Raw genomic sequence first — 24,525 nt, forward strand, 5'->3', positions numbered from 1 at the left:
TTGATTTGAAGCATGAGATTTTAAAATATAACAAATGTTTGGTTCTTTTATGCCTTCTAGTTTTTGAGCCTTCAGGGTTCATGTTCTCAAGCTTTTCTTCACAGCCATGAGGGCTAGAATTTTTTTTTTTTTTTAATGAAAGCATGGCTTTAGGAACTAGGGCTTTTAAGAAAAACCAAATACTGTGAGACTCAGGGAAAAAATCGTGAGAGTTGGCCATAGTACTATAACCAATATTACACTGTCTTAAGTGATAGTGATGAATGCAGAGAATGAGGCTCCCTGTACTGTGGTTCTGGTCCTAAATCCATTACAATCAATGTTGGATCAGGTTTTATTTAGGTATTAGCAGTATCCACAATTGTTGCAAGGAAACACTGAACCCTGAAATTGGGTCCTAGCAGCTTAAAAGTGTACTTTTTCTTAGCTATGTGTAATAATACTTTTCTCAGTTAATATAATATATAATATATAGAATTGATTATATCCAATTTATAACAAAAACTAAAAAACTAAAAATGTTCTGTTTTGTATTGTGTAGTCTGTCAGTTTTGCTTTGGTGAGGCAAAAATGTGTCCTCATAGGGTTGTATTTTTTGCCTAGAAAGTGCATAACTTCTAAATTGTCATTCTATAACATGGTTTAGTATGAGAAATGTTAACAGTGAAATAACTGGACTAAATTAGAAGTGTTCAGAAGTGTTTATCAACTACAGAATTGTTTTTCAATAGCAACATGGCAGAAGATTAAAAGGAAAAAACATAAACAAAGATAAACTGTGCAAAAACAATGACAGTGTCTTCATTGTGCAGAGTGATAGTTTCAAGAGCTCGATATAAAATCTGGTATTTTGCTGAGATTAATGACAGGATTAGTGTTGTGACCTAAAAGAGTAGGACTGTATAGGATTGGACTCATTTTGTAACAGATGTAGAGAGAAAATGTCTAGGCAAAATAAGGGCGAGGGCAGGTGACTATTGTGTTTTGATGGCCAGAAATAAATATCCTACTATGAGACAGTTTATGTTCATTTTAACAATAAATCGATGTTTCTGTCCCTGATTGCGCTTAGATATAATCACACTTGGTGACATCCTTCTGGATTTATTTTGTCATACATTATAAAATGTTGTAACTTGGTGCAGTATTTCAAAGAGAAGAAATACGAAAGAATCAGAAACAAATATCTCCATATTTATTTTGAATGATCACTTTATAATCTGCACATTACACCATGACATTCACCTGTATCAAAACTAATCTCTAATTTGTGTCCCAGAGTTGCTTCCCCTTTATACATTTTAATCAAAAGCTAATTTTCCCTTCGATTCTGGAAGTGGTTGTGTTCTGCAAGCTGAAATGAGGAATTGTTGAGGGGAGAGAAAGATGCTATGTGTACTTTCATTTGATAGGATCTCAAAATGCTTTACAGCTACAGCATATGCATGCAGCACTTGATAGACATTTCTGAGTGAAAGGCAGCTAAGAATGAGTGTTGCAAAACAGGGCAGGGAGAGGAAATTTTGAACAAACGAAGGCACCCTACTTTAATGAAAAATGCCATGGGATTTATGTCCAGGAAGAGAATATGGGACTTCAGTTTTATCAGCCAAAAGACCAAAACACAGCTGACTTCATGGAACTCTAATTTACTTGTCTCTGAGGCATGAAGGAGTGAGTTGGCACTACTGAGATTTGAATCTAAATGGGTAATACCCCAAGTGGGTCTGATTATAAGAACATCCTTTTCTGCACATAAAAATATATTTCCTTTTAAATCTTGTATGCCAAGTTTGGGAACCTGAAAAAATCACATTTTGTGTAATACAGATCTCAAAAAACTCAAATTAATTTGTTTGTTCTGGAAGTGTGGATAAAACATATATGGTAAGGTATTATAGGCCAGAGAAAGAACTATTGGTTGTAGAGTTGGTCTTCTTTTGCAACCCCATGCCTCAGCATGATTGCTACCTATAGTTTTTTATAGTGTTTTATCTAGTTTAGATTTAAGTGTTTCAAGCAGTGGGGTTTATACCACTTCTATTGGGAAGGTGAGTACTCATCAGTATAATAGATCTGTTGACATCTGTGTACGTTGAACATGAGAGATTGTCGCTCTACTATTTTGCATTTTTCAAAGCATCTATTGCATCTTACTATATTTACAATTGAAAGGGTAAAGTCTTACCAGCTGGTTAGAGGTTATTTTCATTGCTGAATGGGGAAGAAATTTTTCACTCTGTTTAATAACTGTAATAACTGCAAAGGTTGTTAGAGTATGTTATCAGTTTTCCTTTTGTTTTTGGCTTACATGCTGTTAAATTTACAACAAAGAAGCTTAAAGGAAGTTGTTGAAAAACAAATCAAACATATTTTTACATACTTTATGGTATGAGTTCAAACCCACATAAAAATGATTTAGGACACATGAAAGTCACATAAATAGCTCATTTATCAGGAGTTTATGGCTAAAAAGTGAAGTCTGATTTTCTGCAGTTTTTATATTTTTAAGTGTGTGCTTCCTTTTGTAAAAATGCTAATCTGTGGTTAAACTGCAGCAGGATGAACAACAGTTGGAGACCAGTTTGACTCCATTCACACAATTAGTGTGGTGGATTAACATGATCACCCATGTTAATGCAAAGATTGAGAAAATAATTAATGAGAGAATTATATTAGGTCCACGGATGCATCAGATTTCTTTCACTTCCAGGTTTTGATGATTTGCTGATAGTCTGACATTAAAGACAGCGGTTCACAGTTACCAATGAATTGCATCTCTGACCCCTCCTAATCTCTTCTAGTGTAGCCCCCTTCATGTCTCTGCTATCACATTCTCCTATTGTAGATCTGCACCGCATTGTAAACCCATGTCTGGGATCCAGGCTTCTGGACTCAGTGTTTCCAAGCCAGCGCTTGAGTGTCCACACAGCATTGTAAACCTGGGTTTACAGTGGCTGGACCCAAGTCTGACAGCCATGCTCACACATCATACTGTGCTATGCGGATCTTCTGATTCAGATCTGTAGTTTGAGCTGTGTCCATATTGCAAAATGACAGGGCTTGGACCTGAGTTACAAAGGAAGTCAGCTTCTGACCAACACTCCTAGCAGGGTCCTAGAACCGGGTCCCGAGTGCTTGTTGACCTGAGTCAGAGAGATTTGTGTGGACAGAAGGGGTGCTTGGGCTCAAACGCGAGTCAGAGCCCAGGCTTAGTCTGCAGTGTAGAGCATACTCCTACTCTCAGGCCTGGCCCTGTGTTGCAGTCCGTTGGTATTAACTATGATTTCCTCAACAAGTCTGTCTTAGGCTCAGATCTGCATTTCTGGAGAAGGAAGTGAGATGGCTAGTGAATCAGTACACATGTTAGAATTTTATCTTGGCTTGTGGATGAACTTCTGACCCATGTCTTTAAAAGAAAAAATACATACAAAAAACAAACTTCGGTTAATACCAGATTTTCAAAAGATTTTCCAATTCCCCTTTGAAATAGTCTTGTTTACACAGCTAGCTATACTAGGAAAAGCTGATACTGTGCTTTATGTACCCTTCACAAATCTGACTGATTTGCTGTGGTGATATGCTAAAATCTTGCTCCATGAGGGATAAGAAATCTTGCTTGTTTCAAATAAACCTGTATTATATTTTCAGTCAGAGCAGCTCTACCAAAACGGGCATTTTTTACTCTGCACACAATCTCTTGTTATAATTTTTTCCCCAGTGGCTTGTGCAGTAGCACAGAAAATGTGGAATTGGTAATAACTTCCAGTCTTGCTCCCTGAGGCTTTTTTCCCCTCTGTCTCATCAGTCAGCCTGTCTTCGGGTAGGATGACCAGATGTCCCGATTTTATAGGGACAGTCCCGATATTTGGGGCTTTTTTTTTTTTATTTGGGCTTCTATTACTGCCCGCCTCCGTCCCGATTTTTCACACTTGCTATCTGGTCACCCTATCTTCGGGGGGGTGTAGCATGAGGGAGTTGCTGCTTACTTTACTGTGCAGCATTTAAACTTGCTGAGAAACTACAGTTGGCCTTTTTGGAAAGCTACTTGTCCAGCTTAATTTAAATTATCAATGGAGAAATTTGTGGCCTGTAAAGGATTCTGTGTACATTGGCTTATGCAAAATGTGGACATATACACTGGTATCTAGAAAGAGGAGGCTGCCTTCACAGAAAGATGCATTTCTTTTTTGGAAGTTGTGTGGAAGGTAGTAGTTGCTCTGTCTCTGTATGTCTACTTCAGACAGCACTTGTATAGCATTCTAAAGGATCAGGAGAGTGTGCACAGCTGTACTGTATATGAGTACTTTGAGTTCAGCTAGATGGTACTAATATTCTAGAAATATACAAGGTTTACATATATACCAGTGGGTTCTACTTAGGGGAGAGAGTCTCTCTGGTTGGCTTAGCAAACTATATCAATTTCCCCTCTTTTCCTCTGCAGAGATTTCTTCTCCAGTGTTAACAGATACAAATTATTTTGGCCCCAAATAGTGCTATATTTTCCTTTTAAATATTGGTAGGTACCATCTGAATAGTTGTTCCCCCCCAGTCCATAAAGTTCCACTTTTGGAGTTGGACCTGATTTTAGAGGTTGATTTCTCTCGCTTACCATATCTGGTTCTAACTAAAGGCTGTTGCAGGCTGGGTCCTCCAGTTGTTGCCCAGCTCTTCATTTTCCCATAACCATTTACCATATGTTTCCCTGAAGTATCCCGCCTAGGTCAGACAGCTGACATGACAGAGCATCTCTTCATCAGCTGAAAGAATGAATGAATAGCTCTTGGACTGAAAACTGCACTCCCTGCAAGTGAGATAATGACAGAAGGAGTCTATAGTAAACATTGCTGCTCCAGCGCATCTGAGCATTTCCAGGATGTTATTGAACCAGAATAATCTATATAGCAGTCTTGTGTGTTCTGGCCTTGCTGCTGTTTTTGTCTGTAATTTTCTTCTTCTGAGCCTCTCTGATATTTTACACAAATCTTTTGAACATAGGAAGATCAACTGGTGAGAATGCATAATGGTTCCCTAGGGTAAAGTCTGGGCATGGCAGGACTCTGATACATTGATTGTGCCAACATAACAGTATTGTGCTTTCTGTTTCTTTGCTTTTTAAAAATAAGTAGAGGAACAAATCTATTTCCTGGTTTGATCTCCAGAAACTAGTAATGATGGGGCAGCAATTATTAATGCACCAGCCAAGTGCCAGGAATCAGATGGATTGCTGAGGATTTCTGTCTGCCAGATCCCTTATTTTCCAGTTTTCTCACATGTAATATTCCCATTAAATTTCTTAGTTGTGTGTCTTGTATATTTAGGATACTGAAAAATTTCACTGTGGATATTTAGTAATTGGGCTTCAGTGACTACTTTGTAGTTAATATTGTATTTATTTGGTTACTTTTGATCAGTACCAGTGATTGTAAAAATTTTTAATAGGGTGTCCCATACCTTAATATAGAAAATATATTTTGTATCACCTTCTCCTTGATTTGGGATTGCACGGACCAGTTCCCCTAGTTTTTCCTGTGGCAACTAGAGCAGTTACTTACACGGAAAAGTAATGTTAAGAAAACCATGTAATGTATTTTTAGCTGCCTTTCAATACAATTTAACATCCGAGAACAAGGAGGAAGAGCCGGCACGATGTGACCAGGCAGTTTTTTGTGGATCACCAGCAAGTGTTTATGAACCACCAATAGCCCCAATTTAGGAACATGTGTATTATAGTGGCTTGAAACAGTGCACACAGATACACAAGATGTACAAATAAAAAAAATTTATTTACATACATTAATTATTTTGTGTATTTTTTTTAAAGGGTGGATGATGTACCTCCTGGAATATCACTGCTTCCTGACAATATTCTGCAGGTCCTGAGGCTTCAGCTGCTACAATGTGTCCAAAAAATGTCAGATGGACTAGAGGAGGAGCAACAAGCCCTGTCACTTTTACTTGTCAAATTCTTTATCATCCTTTGCAGGTATTTATTCGGTCTGGCTGCTTCTTTCACCAGTGTATTGTTTTGTCTGGGAAATCTTGATTTACTTACAATGATATAGATCGAGATTCTTAATACACATACAGTGTGACAAAACATTGCCCAGTAGAGACAGAGACTCTCCATATTGCAGTAAAAACACATGGTATAATGAAAGAGAAAAAAAACAGTAATATGGATAAAGAAGGCCATGATGAGAAAGGGACTGAGTGGAGAAAATGACAGCATATTATTTGTATTTAAACTGTGTATATGAAAGTTCAAATCTATGTTACATAACGGAAACAAGATTTTTTTTTTAAACAGATTGCTAATATGTTTTTGGCCATGAAATAACTTCCAAGGGAAAGTTGATTCACATTCTTAACAGATTTACATGCCCCTTAAATAGTTTAGGAAAATATTTTATTTTATATTACTGGCATCTTCTGAAACTTTTATCTTATTTTTTGTGATATTGCTTAACCATATACCAAGCAACCATATAAGTAGAGGTCTAAAAATGTCCATTCCTCCCAAATTTTAAATTGTTCCTTAACACAATTTAGAATACAACAGTTTTATCTCTAACAATGTCTATTGAGACAGAGCTGCTCTATTTACACTCTGCGACTGTCCCCTGAGGAATATCTACTAAATGAGCCTAGCTCTCTCACTGGCCATGTCCACTCCTCACCTCCAATATGTCCCCGTGAGGTGGCCTAGAAAGGACCCAGCTCTACTCCGGCCAGAGAAATCTCCTTTTGCTGGGGGTATTCCTCAGGAACCTTTTCCAACCTTGTGGTCCTTTCACCCTGCCGGAACAATGAAAAGGCACTGTATGGCAAGAGACAGTTGTGCCCAAATTGTGTTAAAATTCTAAGGATAAGTTTAGGAAACAGTAGTAGCTGTAGCTTCAGATTTCTGTGCTTTGTCAATTTTAGTTAGTCTTTGAAAAAATATCCTTTTTTGTCACTGAACTCCTTATTTTAGTTTACATGCCTCAAGGGTTGAGAAGTGTATTTGTAACACCTACAGTATGCAAGCAGGAGTGGTTTTCTTTTGCCTTTTATGATTTGTTTAGTGTTCTAAAAATATACACTGAGATGCCTATCCCTTTTTTTTTTTTTTTTTTTTTAATTAAATAAAAACTGATAATAGGCCTGTGGAAAACTCACTCGGAGTTTTAGAAACCATTTGTGGCTAAGCCACCAATTTTCTTAGTGAGGTCAGAGGAATAATTGTTGTCTTTGGTATCAGACTCCATTTCTGAGTTTTGTTTATTTAGAATGCTCTGTGAATCAATTTAACTTCTGAAATCTGAGATTCCAGATAAAACAGACATGACTGGAGCTCTGACTGTACTCTAATTTTCTTCTAGCTGAAAGACACATATGTATATGTATAGTATCTTAATGTGAGAGGCATAAACATTACAGTATATTATTTTTGTGGATATTTTTAAAATATTGACACTTGTGTATTATTTTATACTGAATGCTAAAAAAAAGCTTCAGAGGCCTGTTCAAATAATATTACAATATACAAACAACTGTAGCTCATGTTGCTCCTACAGAAATCTGGCTAATGTGGAAGAAATTGGGACTTGCTCCTATATTAATCATATCATCACCATGACTACACTCTACATTCAGCAGGTACGTGGTATTACAACTCTCGTATATATTGCTGCTAGAAATACAGAAGGAGGATTGGGGGCTCAGGATTGGGAACTAGGGGGTCTGGATTTTCTTCCTAACTCTGCCACAAACTTCTTGTGTGATTTTAGGCAGGTCACACAAAGTTTTCTATCTTTAAATCAGAACAACAATACCTACCCATGTTACTGCAATAATTTGAGGCTTCTTTTATATATATATATATATATATATATATATATATATATATATATATATATTAAAAAATGCATTACTGATCAAGAACAGGGATCGTTACATATAAACATGCAATGATTGAGCCTTCTCTTCAGCCTTTCATTAAATTCTACACTATATAAAAGGGCTTTACAATCCTTAGTTGAGAGTACTCTAGAACAGCCAAGTATTCAGTTCATACTAAGTTGGAGGAGTGTAGAATTTAATGAAAGGCTGAAGAGAAGGCTCAATCATTGCATGTTTATATGTAGCGATCCCTGTTCTTGATCAGTAATGCATTTTTTTACTGCTTATTTACAAGCATCTGAAAAGTCTCAATAGAACAGTTTTAAAATGTGTTCTAAGCAATTGAAGTTAAAAGAATTATTTTAGAAGAATTGGTTTCTTTAGTTAGGAGGTGATTTCAATACTTCAGTTTATGGTGCGTGTTGAAATGTCACCCATACTTAGGAAGTATTTGGGTAGGGAATATTTAAAATTGTGGAGGTCTTTTTCCCCACAGTGTACATGTGAAATTGCCATTAGCAGCCGTGAGTGTTATGCGCGTATATCATGAAGATAGTAGAACCTTTGAGTTGATAATTATTTTTAGTACATTGTATATTGCATATCTCAGTAAAGCAGAAGGAATGGAAGCTTGGACTGGGATTCTCAAAGGAGCCTAAGTGAGGCAGGTTCAAATATGCCATTGAAAGTCAGTGAGAATCGGATGCCCAACACCCTTAAGGTCTCTTGAGAATCCCAGCCTTAACTCTGTTGGTGGACTTCTTTCTTCCACAATTTGTGTTCCTAGAAGCATTCTGATCATAATTGTTTCTTTTCTCTCAGTTAAAAAGCAAAACAAAAGAGAAAGAAGTGGCAGATCAATCACCTATAGAAGAGTTTGTAAGACACGCATTGGCTTTTTGTGAAAGTCTCTATGATCCGTATCGAAACTGGAGGCAGCAAATTGCAGGGTATGTGTTTACCTAATATGGTAAATTCTAATACTGTGATAATTTCTTTAAAATGTTACTACAATGATATTTAATGGTTTCAACACAACCATGGTCACCCCACACCGAGCTGAAATGAGACATAATTACACTGACACACTTGTACTCTTGCATTTTAGCAGCTATTAGCATTGGTAGCACCGAGGACTAGATTTGATACCAATAAGCTTTCCCAAAGATATGTTCTGTATTGAAAACATGAATGAAGGAATCAAGAAAGTATCTCTTTGCACCAAAATCAATACTATGAAGCAGACATACTGATAATTGTTAGGGTACTGTACTACACTGCCACTAAGAGTATTGGAGTACTAATCTATCCAATTCCATCAAATAAAAACCCAGGTTTTTTTATTTGAAAGTTCTGGAGAGAATAGATAGCCAGGGTCCCAGCTGAGTACTTCCTGAGGTACATGTTTGGAAGCAGATTAGCGATGTATGCTTTATGCTGGGTTCTAATAACCGAAATAGTGTATGATTTTTGCTAGAGATGCTACCTGTTCCCTTATTTTAGTACTAAAAATAGAGATTGAGAGGAAATAATTAATCTATTACAAATCTCTACATACTCCTGCTTCCTTTTAAAACATTTATTCAACATTTCAAGTATACAAATTATAGTTTACAAAACAGATGTTGTTTTGTTAGCATTATTGTGGTATTCATTACCACAGTATCAAAACAAAATTTTAAAAGGCTCTGCATTTAGTTGGAAGCTGTTGCACTATGACCTACATAGCTGAATCAAATATGTGCCCAATCTTCATCTGAAAATTTTACTAGTAATAATTTCTTATAGTGGCTTTCCTATTTTCCCAGAAAATGGTGTCTTATGAATCCATCAGTTTTTCCAAGGGATAACAAAATTTCCCTACTACAGCTGCCCAAAATATGGGGAAAGGAAGGAGATAAGAGGAGGAAAACAATAGAGAGTTCCTTATCAAATAAGATCCAGTCACCGGAGACCTCAGGCCCTGAGAGGAGTGCTAGTGAGGCTCTGAGTACTTCAAGAACCATGAAGCATGTTAAGATTCCAACTAAGTCCCATACCTCAGCAGAAAAGGGCTTAGTACCAAAGAATGCTACTACTAAGAGACCAGCTTCACTGGAATCAATCAACTGTGGAAGATTTACCTTTCAGTGGTCAGAAGCTTTTTGCAGATTCCATGGATGACTCACTTCATAACCTACTCTAGGGCAACACTTAGGTCTTTAGGGATATACATGCCTGCAAATAAAAGGAAGTTTAGCAGGTCTCAATCAGTACAAAGATCCCACCCTGCTCTATTTTCCACCTTCCCTAGGCCACTGAACCACTGGCTAAGAGGTTGAGGTTTTCAAAGAAAAAGCCTGCAACTACCTTCACTGCTTTATCCCAGCCTTCACCATCACGCAAATGCCAGTTTTGCTGGTTTGGTCATGAGACCCAACCACCCAATGACTAGGTTTTATCAGCTGCATGACACAACCCCCCTTCCTCAATTTGGTCACTGCCTCTCTATTTCATCAAAGATGGGAGGCTATAACATTGGACAAATGGGTATTGGAGGCCATTACTTCAGGTTATACTATCCAATTTACCTCCACCCTGCCCTTTCAACCCCTTTCCCCATCCCTTTTCAGGGACCCCCTCTCAGAGCAGTTGCTGCACAGGAGATCTAATCACTCCAGAGTCTAGGAGCCATAGAGCCAGTCCCACTTCAATACAGAGGAAAAAGGTTCTATTCAAGATATTTTCTGATACTTAAGAAAAATTAGGGTTGGAGGCCAATAGTAGGTCTCAGGCAATTGAATAAGCATGTCCGACGTTTGAAATTCAGAATGGTGTCCCTAGCAGTTATTCCCTCCCTGCAATTTGGCAACGGCTTTGTGACCCTCAACCTCAAAGATGTCTATTTCCACGTAGTTCTTTGTCCTTCTCGCAAAAGATTTCTTCATTTCACTTTCAATTGCAATCATTACCTTTACTGGGTACTACACTTTGGCCTGTCATCCGCCCCCATGGTAGTCTCAAAAATCATTGCAGTCATAGCTGCATTCCTCTGTCATCTAGGAATAACTGTCTTCCCTACCTCAATGATTGGCTCCTCAAGAGTCGGTCATATCGCGCGGTATGGTCAAGCAGTTCAAACAAGTTCAGGAAGGAAGATAAATCTCGAGAAATCGATCTTGACCCCCTACCCAACAAAATGTCTTTATAGGAGCGCTTCTGGATTCGATAACGGGCAAAGCTCATCTCCCACTCGACAGGTTCCATGCTTTAAAGACCCTTATACAAAGCGTGTATGTAGCTCAGCCCTCAAGTTCCAGCAAGGACATGTCTGCAACTGTGGGACACATGGCAGCTTGTGTTTTTGTGACACAAAATGCCAGGTTGCATCTTTGACATCTCCAGGTGTGGCTCAGTACTGTTTTTATACCCAACAAGCACAGATATCTGTATCCAGTTAGGTCCTACAGTCACTCACCTAGTGGATGAATCCATCCAAAATTTATGCAGAAATCCTGTTCAGCTGGAATCCCCCTACATTGGATGCTTACGTTTTTGTGTTGGGGATCCCATTTGGGCCCATGCACAGTCCAAGGCAAATGGTCACAACAGCTCTTTCACATCAACCTGTTGGAATTAAGGGCTGTCAGAAATGCTTGCCTCCACTTTCTTCCCTTACTCAAAATTAAGTCCATTAAGATCATCACAGACAACATAGCATGTGTGTAGTATATCAATCAGCAGGGCAGAACACGTTCCCCCTCACTCTGCACCAAAGCAATAAAGCTTTGGAACTGGTGCATAGCCAAGTGGATAGTCATCTTGGCTTCTTACCTCCCATGGATACAAACACCATGGCGGTTAACCTGAGTAGACATTTCTCTAAATTACGAATGGGAGTTGGACTCTCGTGTCCTCAACAAAATGTTCCTAGCTTGTGGATTTCCAGAGGTCAACCTTTTTGCCATAGCAGCAAACACAAAGTGTAGGAAATTCTGTTCTAGATGGAGATTCAGTCCCCAATCTCTAGGAGACGCTTTCCTCATTACATGGTGAGATGGGGTATGCTTCCTACACTGGCCCTGCAAGAGCGGAGTTAGGCCAGGTGGGCCAAATCAGCTGATTAGTCTGCAAACAGGGGAGCTTTAGGCTGGAAGTAGCTAATTAATGAGAGGGACAGGTGGGGCTTCTACAATAGACAGGAAATTGGAAGCAGAGGAGGGGGCAGGGAGAAGTCTGCAGTCACTCCCTGGGAGAAGGAAGGAATGTTGGGGGGCTGCAGAGACAAGTTGCCTGAAGTTACGCCCTGGGAGAAGGGAGTGAAAAGACTGGCAAACCCAGGGGAGTGGTGAAGGCAAGGATTTATGGAAGCGGCTCAGGGAAAGGCAGCAAGGTGCAGGGAACAGACCTTAGCTGCTGTGTAGAGGGTCCCTGAACCGGAACCTGGAGTAGAAGGTGGGCCTGGGGCTCCCCTGCCAGCCACTGCGGGAGTGGCATTGTGAGGCAGTGAAGGAGAAGACTGCCTGAGACTACTGGAGAGCAGGAACCTTCATACACTTTCCCCTCCACCCCCCGGGAAAGGGGAAACCACAATAGTGACTGGAGGGCTGAGTCATGAAGAGGACAGCAGCAGCTCCTGAGAGTGAGAGAGGGGCTGCAGAGGAGAAGCTAATGGGATGTAACCACTGGAAGAAGCATTGGCCTGTCTGAGCTAATCCTCAGAACTGCCAGGACATGGCACCATCCAGTGGTGAGCAGAGTAACCTGTTACACATGGACAAAGGGTATTTTCTGTGCATATCCTCCAACTCCATTGCTCTTAAATGTCCTTAAGATCAGACAGGACTAAACCAAAGACATTTTGATTGCACCAACTTGGCTAAGACAAGTTTGCTTTCCTTACTTCATCAAACTCACCTCTCGCCATCTGTGGTGGCTCCTGATCAAACCGCGACTGTTGTTTCAGGTTGTGGGTCAGACGCTTTACCCCTGTTTGAACATCCTGCAACTACAAGCTTGGTTCCTTAATGGTTCTCAGGACTAGAGATCACATGTTCATTGGAAGTTCAACAGATACTCTTAAATAGCAGAAAGGAATCCACTAGACATATTTACCTTCGGAAATGGAGAATATATAACCTTTGGTGTAACTGGCGCCTTCTTTCTCCCATGCAGTTGTCTCTTTTCTCAGTCTTGGATTACCTTTTGGAATTGAAAAAATTAAGGCCTTTCTATGAGTTCCGTCAAGGTTCATTTAGCAACAGGAATAGCTTTCCATGTGCCAATAGAAGGTTTCCCGGTATTTGCTCATCCAAGCATGGCAAAATTCCTGAAAGGACTTATTAATCTTTTTCTGCATATTAGAGCCCCTACACTGCTTTAGGATCTCAGCATGGTTCTTAACTGTCTCATGAAACAACTCTTTGAGACATTAGCAGTGTGCTCACTGCTACATCTGTCTATGATGAAGGCACCCTTCTTGGTGGCAATCACTGCTGCTTGAAGGATTGGGGTGACTCTAATGGCAGACCCCCCTTTACTTTGTTCTCCAAGGAGAAAGTATCCTTACAACCTCATTGAAAGTTCTTACCTAATGTGTCCTCTGAATTTTATGTCAGCCAAGCTAGTCACTTTCTGTTTTTTCTTTTTCCCTAAGCTGCATCAGTCTACACAAAAAGTCTGCTTTTTATATGATAAACGTTGAGGGCGTTAGCCTTTTACTTGAACAGAAAGACCCCTAGACTCTTTGTTTCTGTAGCAGATAGACCTAAGGGAGTGCCAGTCTGGCAGTCTCCACTCAGAGACTTTCTAAATTGATCTCTGGATGTATTATTGCCTGTTATGGTTTTGCTGAGGTTACACCTCCCCTAAGAGTGACTGCATGCTCTGTTAGATCACAGTCTACATCTGTAGCTCTACTCAAAGATGTTCTGGTTGCTGAAATCTATAGGGCTGCACCATGCTCCTCAGTGCACGTGTTTTCCGACCACCAGGCCCTAATTCATGCTGCAAGATCAGATGTGGCAATAGACAACGCAGTTCTTTCTTCAGTGATGGACTCGCTTCTGAAACTCCCACCGCCTTAAGGGGTTACTGCTAGGGAGTCACCTAAAGTGGAATACGCGTAAGGACACTACTTGAAGAAGGAGAGGTTACTCACCTTGTGGAGTAACTGGAGTTCTTCAAGATGTGTCTCTCTGTGGGTGCTCCAGTACCAGCCCACGCAGATTCATAGACTTTAAGGCCAGAAGGGACCATTGTGATCATCTGCTCTGGCCTCCTGCACGTTGCAGGCCACAGAACCTCACCCACCCACTCCTGTAATAGACCTCTCACCTCTGGCTGAGTGACTGAAGTCCTCAAATCATGATTTAAAGGCTTCAAGTTACAGAGAATCTATCATTTACACTAGTTTAAACCAGCAAATGACCATGCCCCATGCTGCAGAGGAAGGTAAAAAAACCCTAGGGTCTCTTCCAATCTGACCTGGGGGAAAATTCCTTCCGACCTCAAATGCGGCGGTCAGTTTGACCCTGAGCAAGACCCAACAGCCAGACACCTGGAAAAGAATTCTTTGTAGTAATTCATAGCCCTCCCCATCTAGTGTTCCATCAGTGGCCATTGGGGATATTTGCTACTAGCAGTCACAGATCGGATACATGCCATTGTAGGCAGTTTCATCATACCATCCCCTCCATGAATTTATCAAGCTCAGTCTTGAATTCAGTTAGGTTTTTTGTCCCCCACTGCTCCCCTTTGAAGGCTGTTCCAGAGCTTTACTCCTCTGATGGTTAGAAATCTTTGTCTAATTTCAAGCCTAAGCTTGTTGATGGCCCGTTTATATCCATATGTTATTGTGTCAATGTTGTCCCTTTACTTAAATAACTCCTCTCCCTCCCTGGTATTTATGCCTCTTATTATTTATAGAGAACAACCATATCTCTCTTCAGCCTTTGTTTGGTTAGACAAGGGGTTCTCAAATTTAATTGCACCATGACCCCTTTCTGACAACAAAAATTACTACATGACCCCAGGAAGGGGGACTGAAGCCTGAGCCCACCCGAGCCCTGCTGCCCTGGGAGGAGGGGGGCCAATTCCAAAGCCTGGTGGGGCCAAAACTGAAGCCCAAGAGCTTCTGCCCCAGGAGGGGTGGAGGGGCCTGTAACCTGAGCCCCACCACCCAGGGCTGAAGCTCTCAGGCTGTGGCTTTGACCCCGTGTGGTAGGGCTTGGGCTTTGACCTCGGGCCCCAGCAAGTCTAATGCCAGCCCTGGCGACCCCACTAAAATGGGGTCGTCACCCATTTTGCGTCCTGACCCACAGTTTGAGAACCGCTGGGTTAGACTAAATGAGCCAAGCTCTTGAGTCTCCTCTCATAAGGTAGGTTTTCCATTCCTCTGATCATCCTCATAGCCCTTCTCTGCACCTGTTCCAGTTTGAATTAATCTTAAACATGGGAGACCAGAGTTGCACATAGTATTCCAGAGGAGATCTCACCAGTGCTTTCCTATCTTTACTAGAAATACCTCACCTGTTGCATCCTAAGATTGCATTAGCTTTTTTCATGGCTGCATCGCATTGGTGGTTGATAGTCATCCAGTGATCAATCAGTACACTCTCTTCTCCTCTACTTTGGAGCTGCCTCTGTGGGCTTTGCGATAGAGAACAAACTGCTGTGGTTCACTTGTGAAGAAGCCCTATATAACCTCAGTACAGGGCCTGAGGATGTGTAGGGCGCATGTTCAGGCAGAACTAGCACTGGTTCCAAAAATCCTTGATCAAAGGCTTAGGGGCACATGCACACCTAAAATGGAGCACCCACAGGGTCTTACATTCTCGAAGAACTCCAGTTACTACACAAGATAAGTAACCTCCCCTTCTTTAGAGAGGCAAGTGTGTTCAAAGTGACAAATGAGTCTTTCCTAAATAGTTAGAGAATTGTGCAGATACTCTTCTGTCTAAATGTGAGAAATGTCCCCCACACTTAATGTAGGACAAATGAGGACAGTGGTTCATATAAACCCATCTGACTATGTATTTTGCATCAAATTATATCTAATATATTTTAGCTTGTTTGTTGGGATAACTAATTTCCTAGAGACGCCATTTGTGGTCATAATCAGTCTGCAGGATTACCTTGCATTTGAGTAGAGATACCAGGTGATAATGTAAAAAACAAAGAATATGATGTAAATTTTTCTCAAAAAGACTTAGAATAACCATGGTAATGTAAGGCAGAGCTCTTATTTTAATTAGTCTTAATATTGTTATGTTGGAAGGTGTTAATGACTGCCATCAAGTGGGTCTTTGATTTGTAGACAATCACGGACCTTGATAAAGCTGCTGGGTGTGCTAAGCTCTTGCCTTTCAGGCTAAATAGAGTGAGCAATTAAATGCCCCTTTATGTTGTGACAGCTGGAAAAAATGGGAAACCATTGCCCAAGTCAATGTGCTGCATGCAAGGCTGATCAGAAGTTAAACTTTGTGGGCTGAGGGGTTTCCCTGAGACTGGTTGTGACGTTATTGACGCGAACAGTGACCGTATAGACTATTGTTGCAACCAATGTCATATAGTGGCACCAAATCTTGTACACGTGTGGTCAAGTGAGGTGTCTAAGGAGGTTATGATTTGCTGGTTATGATTGTGCTGTCTGTATGCATGTATCATTTTTGTGTTTAAAGTTATAAGTATTGGCTCTATACTGTCTGTATTTCAAACTTGTGCTATGCTTCTGGGTGACACCCCAGACAATTTGCCATCAGCACTGCCTAGCCTGCTTGATGGCCCATTAAGGACCATCAGCTATACAATTGACCAATTGAGAGACGGCAGATACACCTTGTGACTCAGCAAGGCATGCAGGGACATGCCTATGGACTTAACTCTAAGGTTTTTCTATGCCATGTGCTGGGTGGCTTGTGGTTGGAACAAAGAAAGCACAAGCCACATGGCAAAAGGATTATAAAAGGTAGCAGCAGCATCTCAATTTTGTCTTCAATCCTGCTTCTTACTTCTGGAGGAACCTTGCTACAAACTGAAGCTCTGAACAAAGGACTGAGTGACCCATCCCAGCTGTGGATGTACTGCAGAGACTTGATTTGAACCTGCAGTTTATTTCATGCTACAAGCCTGAACCAAGAACTTTGCCATTACTGTATGTAATTGATTCCATTTAACCAGTTTTAGCTCTCATCTATATTTCTTTCTTTTATGAATAAACCTTTAGATTTTAGATTCTAAAGGATTGGCAACAGCATGATTTGTGGGTAAGATCTGACTTGTATATTGACCTGGGTCTGGGGCTTGGTCCTTTGGGATCAAGAGAACCTTTTTTCTTTTACTGGGGTATTGGTTTTCATAACCATTCGTCCCCCTAACGAGTGGCACTGGTGGTGATACTGGGAAACTGGAGCGTCTAAGGGAATTGCTTGTGTGACTTACGGTTAGCCAGTGGGGTGAGACCGAAGTCCTCTCTGTTTGTCTGGTTTGGTGTGCCTTAGAGATGGAGAACCACCAGCCGGGGGCTGTGACTGCCCTGCTCTAAGCGATTTGTCCTGAATTGATACTCTCAGTTGTGTCCTGCCAGAGGTGGCATCATTACACTGGTTGTCACACAGGTGTTAGGGGTTTGATTGGTTGTAGATGTGTAAGAAGCAGAAAGCCAGCAGTCAGTGAGGAAGCAGTTGTGAGGGTGGCCATGAGAGGGCCCATAGGGGCAGAGCTCCTTGGGGCACAGGACTTGCCAAAGAGGCATGCACAGAAATTGTGAGCAAGGAAGTTACCTGATTCTGTTTGTTTCTACTGGGTTTAGGGCAGGGGTGGGCAAACTTTTTAGCCCAAGGGCCACATTGGGGATGCAAAACTGTATGGAGGGCCAGGTAGGGAAGGCTGTGTCCCCCAGACAGCCTGGCCCCTGCCTCCTATCCGACCCTTCTGACTTCCCACCCCCTGACTGCTCCCCTCAGAACCTATGACCCACCCAACCCGCTGCTCCTTGTCCCCTAACCACCCCCTCCTGGGACCCCACCCCCATCCAACCCCCCCTGCTCCCCGTCCCCCGGGATCCCCTGCCTCTTATCCAACCCCCTGGCCCCGGCCCCTATCCATACCCTCACCCCCTGACAGGCCCCCCAGGACTCCCACGCTTATTCAACCCCCAACCCTCCTTTCCCCGTCCCCTGACCGCCCCCGCCCCCAGAACCTCTGCCCCATCCAACCGTTCCCTGCTCCCCGTCCCCCGGGATCCCCTGCCCCTTATCCAACCCCCTGGCCCCAGCCCCCTTACCATGCCACTCAGAGCAGCATGTCTGGCCGCCGCGCCGCTCGGCTGGAGCCAGACACGCTGCCGCGCTGCCCTGCAGGAGCGTGCTGTCCCGCCGCCCAGAGCGCTGCCCGCGCAGGGGAGGGAGAACAGCAGGGTTGGGGCCGGGGGCTAGCCTCCCCGGCCGGGAGCTCAAGGGCCGGGCAGCATGGTCCCATGGGCCGTAGTTTGCCCACCTCTGGTTTAGGGAGACAGGATTTTGTATACATTCTTTGTAAATAAAAAGGATTGTCCCAAATAAATATCTGACTCATATCATACATTTTTCCTCTTAATAGAAACAGCATAGCAGGACTCCAAATATTGGCTAGCCATATGGGCCAAAAGGGGCAGCAATATAAAGCTACAGTATGATGTGCACTAAATGGTTCATCCTTAGTAGTAGTAAAATTTTTTTTTGGTGTTTAGTCTACAGTATCATGCCAACTACTAAAAACTGCTCCCAACATATAGATTCTTGCTTTAATTTATATAATAAGATGAAATTCTCTCTGTATGTGTTCCCTGCTTTATGGGTAATGCAGATTCATTCTATATACTTATTTTATCATTCTCTCCTCCGTCTGATCATTTCCCATTGAATCTCCTTTGAGGATTGAATCACTTTAGACTCTACACAGTGTCTTATTAACTTTAGTTAATAAGTACTATCATACTCCCCTTAACAGCTCTTACATTAGTGAGCCTTATGGACGAGGCTTGTAGTTTTCTTCTCAAAGTCATGTGTGAAGTTGTGTAATAAAGAATAAATCTGTGGAAAATATACAGTCTGAGAACTCCATCTATCCAACTGTCTTTTACCTCTTCTACCTCAAGAGAATTAAGCAAGCAAGTAAACTAATGACACATCAGTGGAGAAAGGGACGGTAGTTCTGGCTGCTGTGTAGGGGCAATTATCTGGTGTGTGTTTTAAAGAAATTTGTGATTCTGAAGTACATGGGAATTCTCACCAATTTTAGTTGTGAGGGGTATAGCCCTTTTCATAATAGCAAATACTTCCATTGTTCATATTCTCAAAATGTGGGAAGTGCATGTGCTCCCTGGATCTTCTGAATGCCTACTTTCATATTACAAAATTCTAATGACCTCCAAAGATATGCTGTGTCGTATTGGAGTTCCACCAGCACAAAGCTATTCCTCTCTTAGAGCCTTTATAGTCTGTCCCCTACTTCCTGCCTATTAAATATAGTGTTTCATGTCTGTTTGTTGGTCTGGAAGTTGTTAGAAAGCCTTATTGCATGCATAACCCCCCTTTCTTTGATTTTTATCATTTATGCAACCTTTTCTGCAGTTTTTGCAAGATGAAATTAAAATAGTGCCATATTTGTTCTTATAGCACTGTGGGTCGGGACCCCAAAGTGGGCCACCATCGTGTTTTAATGGGGTCACCAGGGCTGGTGTTAGACTTGCTGGGGCCCAAGGCTGAAGCCGAAGCCTGACCCCCACCGCTTGGGGCCGAAGCCTAGGGCAGTGGGCCTCTGGGGTCAGCCCCCTGCCCAGGGTCATGTAGTAATTTTTGTTGTCAGAACGGGGTCGTGTGCAATGAAGTTTGAGAACCCCTGCCATAGCGAATGAAAATATTGTCATGATGGATTGCAAGATGGTACTATTTTATTTTGCACAAAGTCAGAAAAGCATTGGTGGCAATTGGACATCTAAAATAGTGAATGCCAGTGAAAATGAGATCAGAGTCTAAAATAGGGAAAGAACAAGTCAAAAATTACTTAGACAAGTTAGATGTTTTCAAATCACTGGGGCTTGATGAAATGCATCCTAGAATACTCAAGGAGCTGACTGAGTAGATATCTGAGCCATTAGCAATTAACTTTGAAAAGTCATGGAAGACGGGAGACATTCCAGAAGACTGGAAAAGGGCAAATATAGTGTCCATCTATAAAAAGAGAAATAAGGACAACCCAGGTAATTACAGACCAGTCAGCTTAACTTCTGTACCCGGAAAGATAATGGAGCAAATAATTCAGCATTCAGTTTGCAAACACCTATAAGATAATAAGGTGATAAATAACAGTCAGCATGTATTTGTCAAGAACAAATCATGTCAAACCAACCTGATAGCTTTCTTTGACAGGGTAACAAGCCTTGTGGATAGGGGGGAAGAGATAGACGTGGTATATCTTGACTTTAGTGTAAGGCTTTTGATATTGTCTCGCATGACCTTCTCATAAACAAACTAGGGAAATACAACCTAGATGGAGCTACTATAAGGTGGGTGCATAACTGGTTGGACAGTCATTCCCAGAGAGTATGAGCCATTCCCAGTGGCTCGCAGTCATGCTGGAAGGGCATAATGAGTGGGGTCCCACAGGGATCAGTTCTGGGTCCAGTTCTGTTCAATATCTTCGTCAGTAATTTAGATAATGGCATACAGAATACACTTATAAAGTTTGCAGACGATACCAAGCTGGGAGGGGTTGCAAGTGCTTTGGAAGATAGGATTAAAATTCAAAATGATCTGGACAAACTGGAGAAATGGTCTAAAGTAAATAGGATGAAATTCAATAAGGACAAATGCAAAGTACTCCACTTCGGAAGGAACAATCAGTTGCACACATACGAAATGGGAAATGACTGCCTAGGAAGGAGTACTGCGGAAAGGGATCTGGGGGTCATAGTGAATCACAAGCTAAATATGAATCAACAGTGTAACACTGTTGCAAGAAAAGCAAACATAATTCTGGGATGTATTAGCAGGAGTATTGTAAGCAAGACACGAGAAGTAATTCTTCCGCTCTACTCTGCACTGATTAGGAGTATTGTGTCCAGTTCTGGGCGCCACATTTCAGGAAAGATGTGGACAAATTGGAGAAAGTCCAGAGAAGAGCAACAAAAATGATTAAAGGTCTAGAAAACATGACCTATGAGGGAAGATTGAAAAAATTGGGTTTGTTTAGTCTGGAGAAGAGGAGACTGAGAGGAGACATAACAGTTTTCAAGTACATAAAAGGTTTTTACAAGGAGGAGGGAGAAAATTGTTCTTCTTAACCTCTCTGAGGATAGGACAAGAAGCAATGGGCTTAAATTGCAGCAAGGGCAGTTTAGGTTGGACATTAGGAAAAACTTCCTAACTGTCAGAGTGGTTAAGCACTGTAAGAAATTGCCTAGGGAGGTTGTGGAATCTCCATCATTGGGGATTTTTAAGAGCAGGTTGGACAAACACCTGTCAGGGATGGTCTAGATAATACTTAGTCCTGCCTTGAGTGCAGGGGACTGGACTAGATGACCTCTTGAGGTCCCTTCCATTTCTATGATTCTATACTTCAGAAGCTGTGATTCTTATATTTTTGCAGGACACACGAATTCTGGTTTCATGCAACAGGACATTAATTGATACCACAGTTCACATAGTGGTCCTTCTCCATACTACAAAAGTATTTTCAAATTTAACATGTCTAACGCATCTTATTGTCTCATTGTTTGTGCTTATGCATTTTAAATGGGTGGGAGTTAAGGTACAGAAAGTCACAATGAGTCATAAGAATTAGATACTATAGAAACAGTATTCTATAACAATAGTTACCTGAATGTGTAAAATATACAATTTAAATACATTTGTACATGCAAACAAATACATTTATCACCTACCCGTGTATTATAAAGAAAAAGGCTGAACATTTATCTAGAAGGAGCTTGATTGCAACTGATCAACTTCAAGCTCTCAGTTTCTTTCTCTGTTCTAAAAACTAAGCTATTTTTTCTGAATTGGTAGAAGATGGAAGCCAGAATGAACAGAGAGAAAGAAGTATGACAGAAGGAATCATTTTGATTTTATGAGATTAAAATGCTAATATAATCACTGTTGAAATAAAGATTTAAGAGCAGTATCAGTGAGTAATTTTCCTTAAAATTAAAATTTTTCCATAATAAACCCCTAATACACTTTCTTGCCCATTTTCAAATTGCATGGTGTAGAAATTTGGCAGTAAAGTTGGTGGCTTGGTTGCTGTTATTAAGATCAAATAACAGATTTCTCTTTTAAAAAAACCAAAACCATATTGTAAATGTTAAGCCATTTTAAGTGTGGAGCAGCGAACACATGACTGTGACTCAGTTTTCAGGATGAAAACACTATTCTTTCTTTTTGATCTTGTAGGATAAAGATACTGTAGTTTGTTTCTGCAGTGTATTTGTGACCTATTCACAAATAAACATTGGTGCCATCTCTAACTTCTCTCATGTATCATTTTTTGATTGTAGGCGAATCCTGAGTAGTGTTGAAAAGAGCAGACAAAAGTATAAACCTGCTTCCCTCACAGTGGAATTCATCCCTTTCTTTTACCGTAAGTATTATTGCCAGTATGTGTGTTACTGATCACCTTTCAAGGAACAAACTTCTTGGTGCCATAGTTCTAGTCCCACTGTAAACATGTGATAAGTGCCAAAAGCTGCCTGCTTCCTTTCCAAGGTGAGGGCTTATTGAAGTTTGCTCTATCTCTTTTTGTACCTAAGAATTTGGCTTTGTTTGGAGTGCCATCATCATGCCATCCTCATCTGTGGTATTGTGGACTTTCTCAGTCTGGATCTTTCAAGCATTTTCATGGTGCAGCATACCATATTTTAATGAAGAGATGGTCTCATGACTCACCTACTGTATCCTATACTGTTGCACATGCAACCTGCCTTTCCATGTGTGTTCACATAACATTGCTGTGGCAACAGCAGAAGTTATGGCATGGAAAAGTAATATTAGGAGAGTATTTATGTATTTTCAGTTGCCTCTTATGTGTTTTAGCCACTGGAAACAAGAAAAGCCAGAACCACGTAACCATCAAATGCTCCTTGGACCATAGTTTGGTAACGTCTGTGCTAAGCTATGTTTCTTCTGGTCAACTGTGTAATTTAGATTTCAAACGTTCTTAGCATTACAAATGGCTTCAGGAGAAATCAAAAGGGGAGGGCCTCAAGAGGCATGTACTGTATTTTGATACACCATTACATAGACAACTGTGTCTAGGACATACAGTAATTGTAGGACACTCTACCAAGTTTTGTCCTGTTCTCTAAAGGTAGGAAGAACTATGCAAAGGAGCTTTGTGGATGAATGGCAACAGAATATCCCGAACTCAATGCTCTGAATTGTTAAATGCCCTCAGCTGCATGTGGCCAAAGCATTTGTTGATATCGCATAACTGCCAATAATTGCCTTCTCTGTTAGTTTATATCTACTGATAGATGAAACCTCCAATGTTCTGCTCTTGTCGGAGTTACTTTTTTTAGTCATCTCTTAGGCTTTGTTTGCATGGCACAACTATGCCAGCAAGTGCAGGTGCAGCTTGTACCAGCAAAAATAGTTATTTTGCTGGTATAGTTTATATCAGTTCCCCAAACAAAATAAGCTGTACTGGCAAAAGGACACTTCTGCTGGTACATCTGTGTCTACATTAGCGCTTTTGCTGACATAGGTTGTTGGTTAGGGAGGGTGTTTTTTTCCCCCCTCTCCACACTTTTAACTGACATAGCTATGCTAACAAAACTTTTAAGTGTAGACCAACTGTCTTCTGCCTTCTAAAACCGTTTTTCTCAGATTTTGTTCAGATAGTTCTTCGTATTAATAATTTATAGCAATAAGGTTTTTCTTTTTATGCATAAACAAGAAAATGATGCAGTAACTCCTCACTTAACATTGTAGTTATGTTCCTGAAAAATGCGACTTTAAGTGAAATGATGTTAAGCGAATCCAATTTCCCCATAAGAACTAATGTAAATAGGGGAGGTTAGGTTCCAGGGCAGCTTCCCCTACTCTGCAAGCACCAGGGGCGGAGGCCTCAACCCTCAGCCCGCCCACTCCACCCCTTCCCCCAAACCCCCACCCTTGACCCGCCTCTTCTCCCCCCCCCACCTCCTCCTCCTTTACTTCCCACGCTGCGTCCTGGCTCCTCCCCCCTCACTCCCCTCCCTTCTAAACGCCGCAAGCCTGCTGATTGCCGCATTTGGGAGGCAGGGGAGGGAGGGGGGAGGCGCGCCGAGTCCTCGCTCCTCCCCCTCCCTCCTGCCAGGGACAATCAGCTGGCTTGCTGTGTTCGGGAGACAGGGGAGGGAAGGGGAGCCTGCGCGCCGAGTCCTCGCTTCTCCCCCCTCCCTCCTGCCTCCAAAACGCCACAAGCCAGCTGATTGCGGCGGGGAGGAGGGGAAAGGTGCTGATCCGCGGGGTCTGCCGGCGGGCGGGAGGCACTGGGGGGGTGGGGAGAGGGGGCATAGGGAGGCTGCCAGCTGTGGAGAAAGCAGGCAGCCAAACAACGTAAGAGTGGAGCATTGCACAACTTTAAATGAGTATGTTCCCTAATTGATCAGCAATGTAACAACGAAACAACGTTAAGCGGGTC

The 24,525-nt window shown here is 41.5% G+C and overlaps 1 protein-coding gene across 1 annotated transcript in view; it reads left to right on the forward strand.

Annotated features, from left to right (window-relative positions):
- Nucleotides 1-24,525, forward strand: part of NBEAL1 (neurobeachin like 1) — a 149,422-nt gene that overhangs the window by 26,459 nt on the left and 98,438 nt on the right. Inside the window, exons 4-7 of the mRNA XM_065413192.1 lie at nt 5,825-5,986; nt 7,560-7,641; nt 8,707-8,834; nt 22,400-22,482. Of these exons, the coding sequence (XP_065269264.1) occupies nt 5,825-5,986; nt 7,560-7,641; nt 8,707-8,834; nt 22,400-22,482 (455 nt within the window). The remainder of the gene's footprint in view (nt 1-5,824; nt 5,987-7,559; nt 7,642-8,706; nt 8,835-22,399; nt 22,483-24,525) is intronic.

The sequence above is a fragment of the Emys orbicularis genome, chromosome 11 (genome assembly GCF_028017835.1).
Source record: "Emys orbicularis isolate rEmyOrb1 chromosome 11, rEmyOrb1.hap1, whole genome shotgun sequence".
In the NCBI taxonomy this organism is placed as follows: Eukaryota; Metazoa; Chordata; order Testudines; family Emydidae; genus Emys; species Emys orbicularis.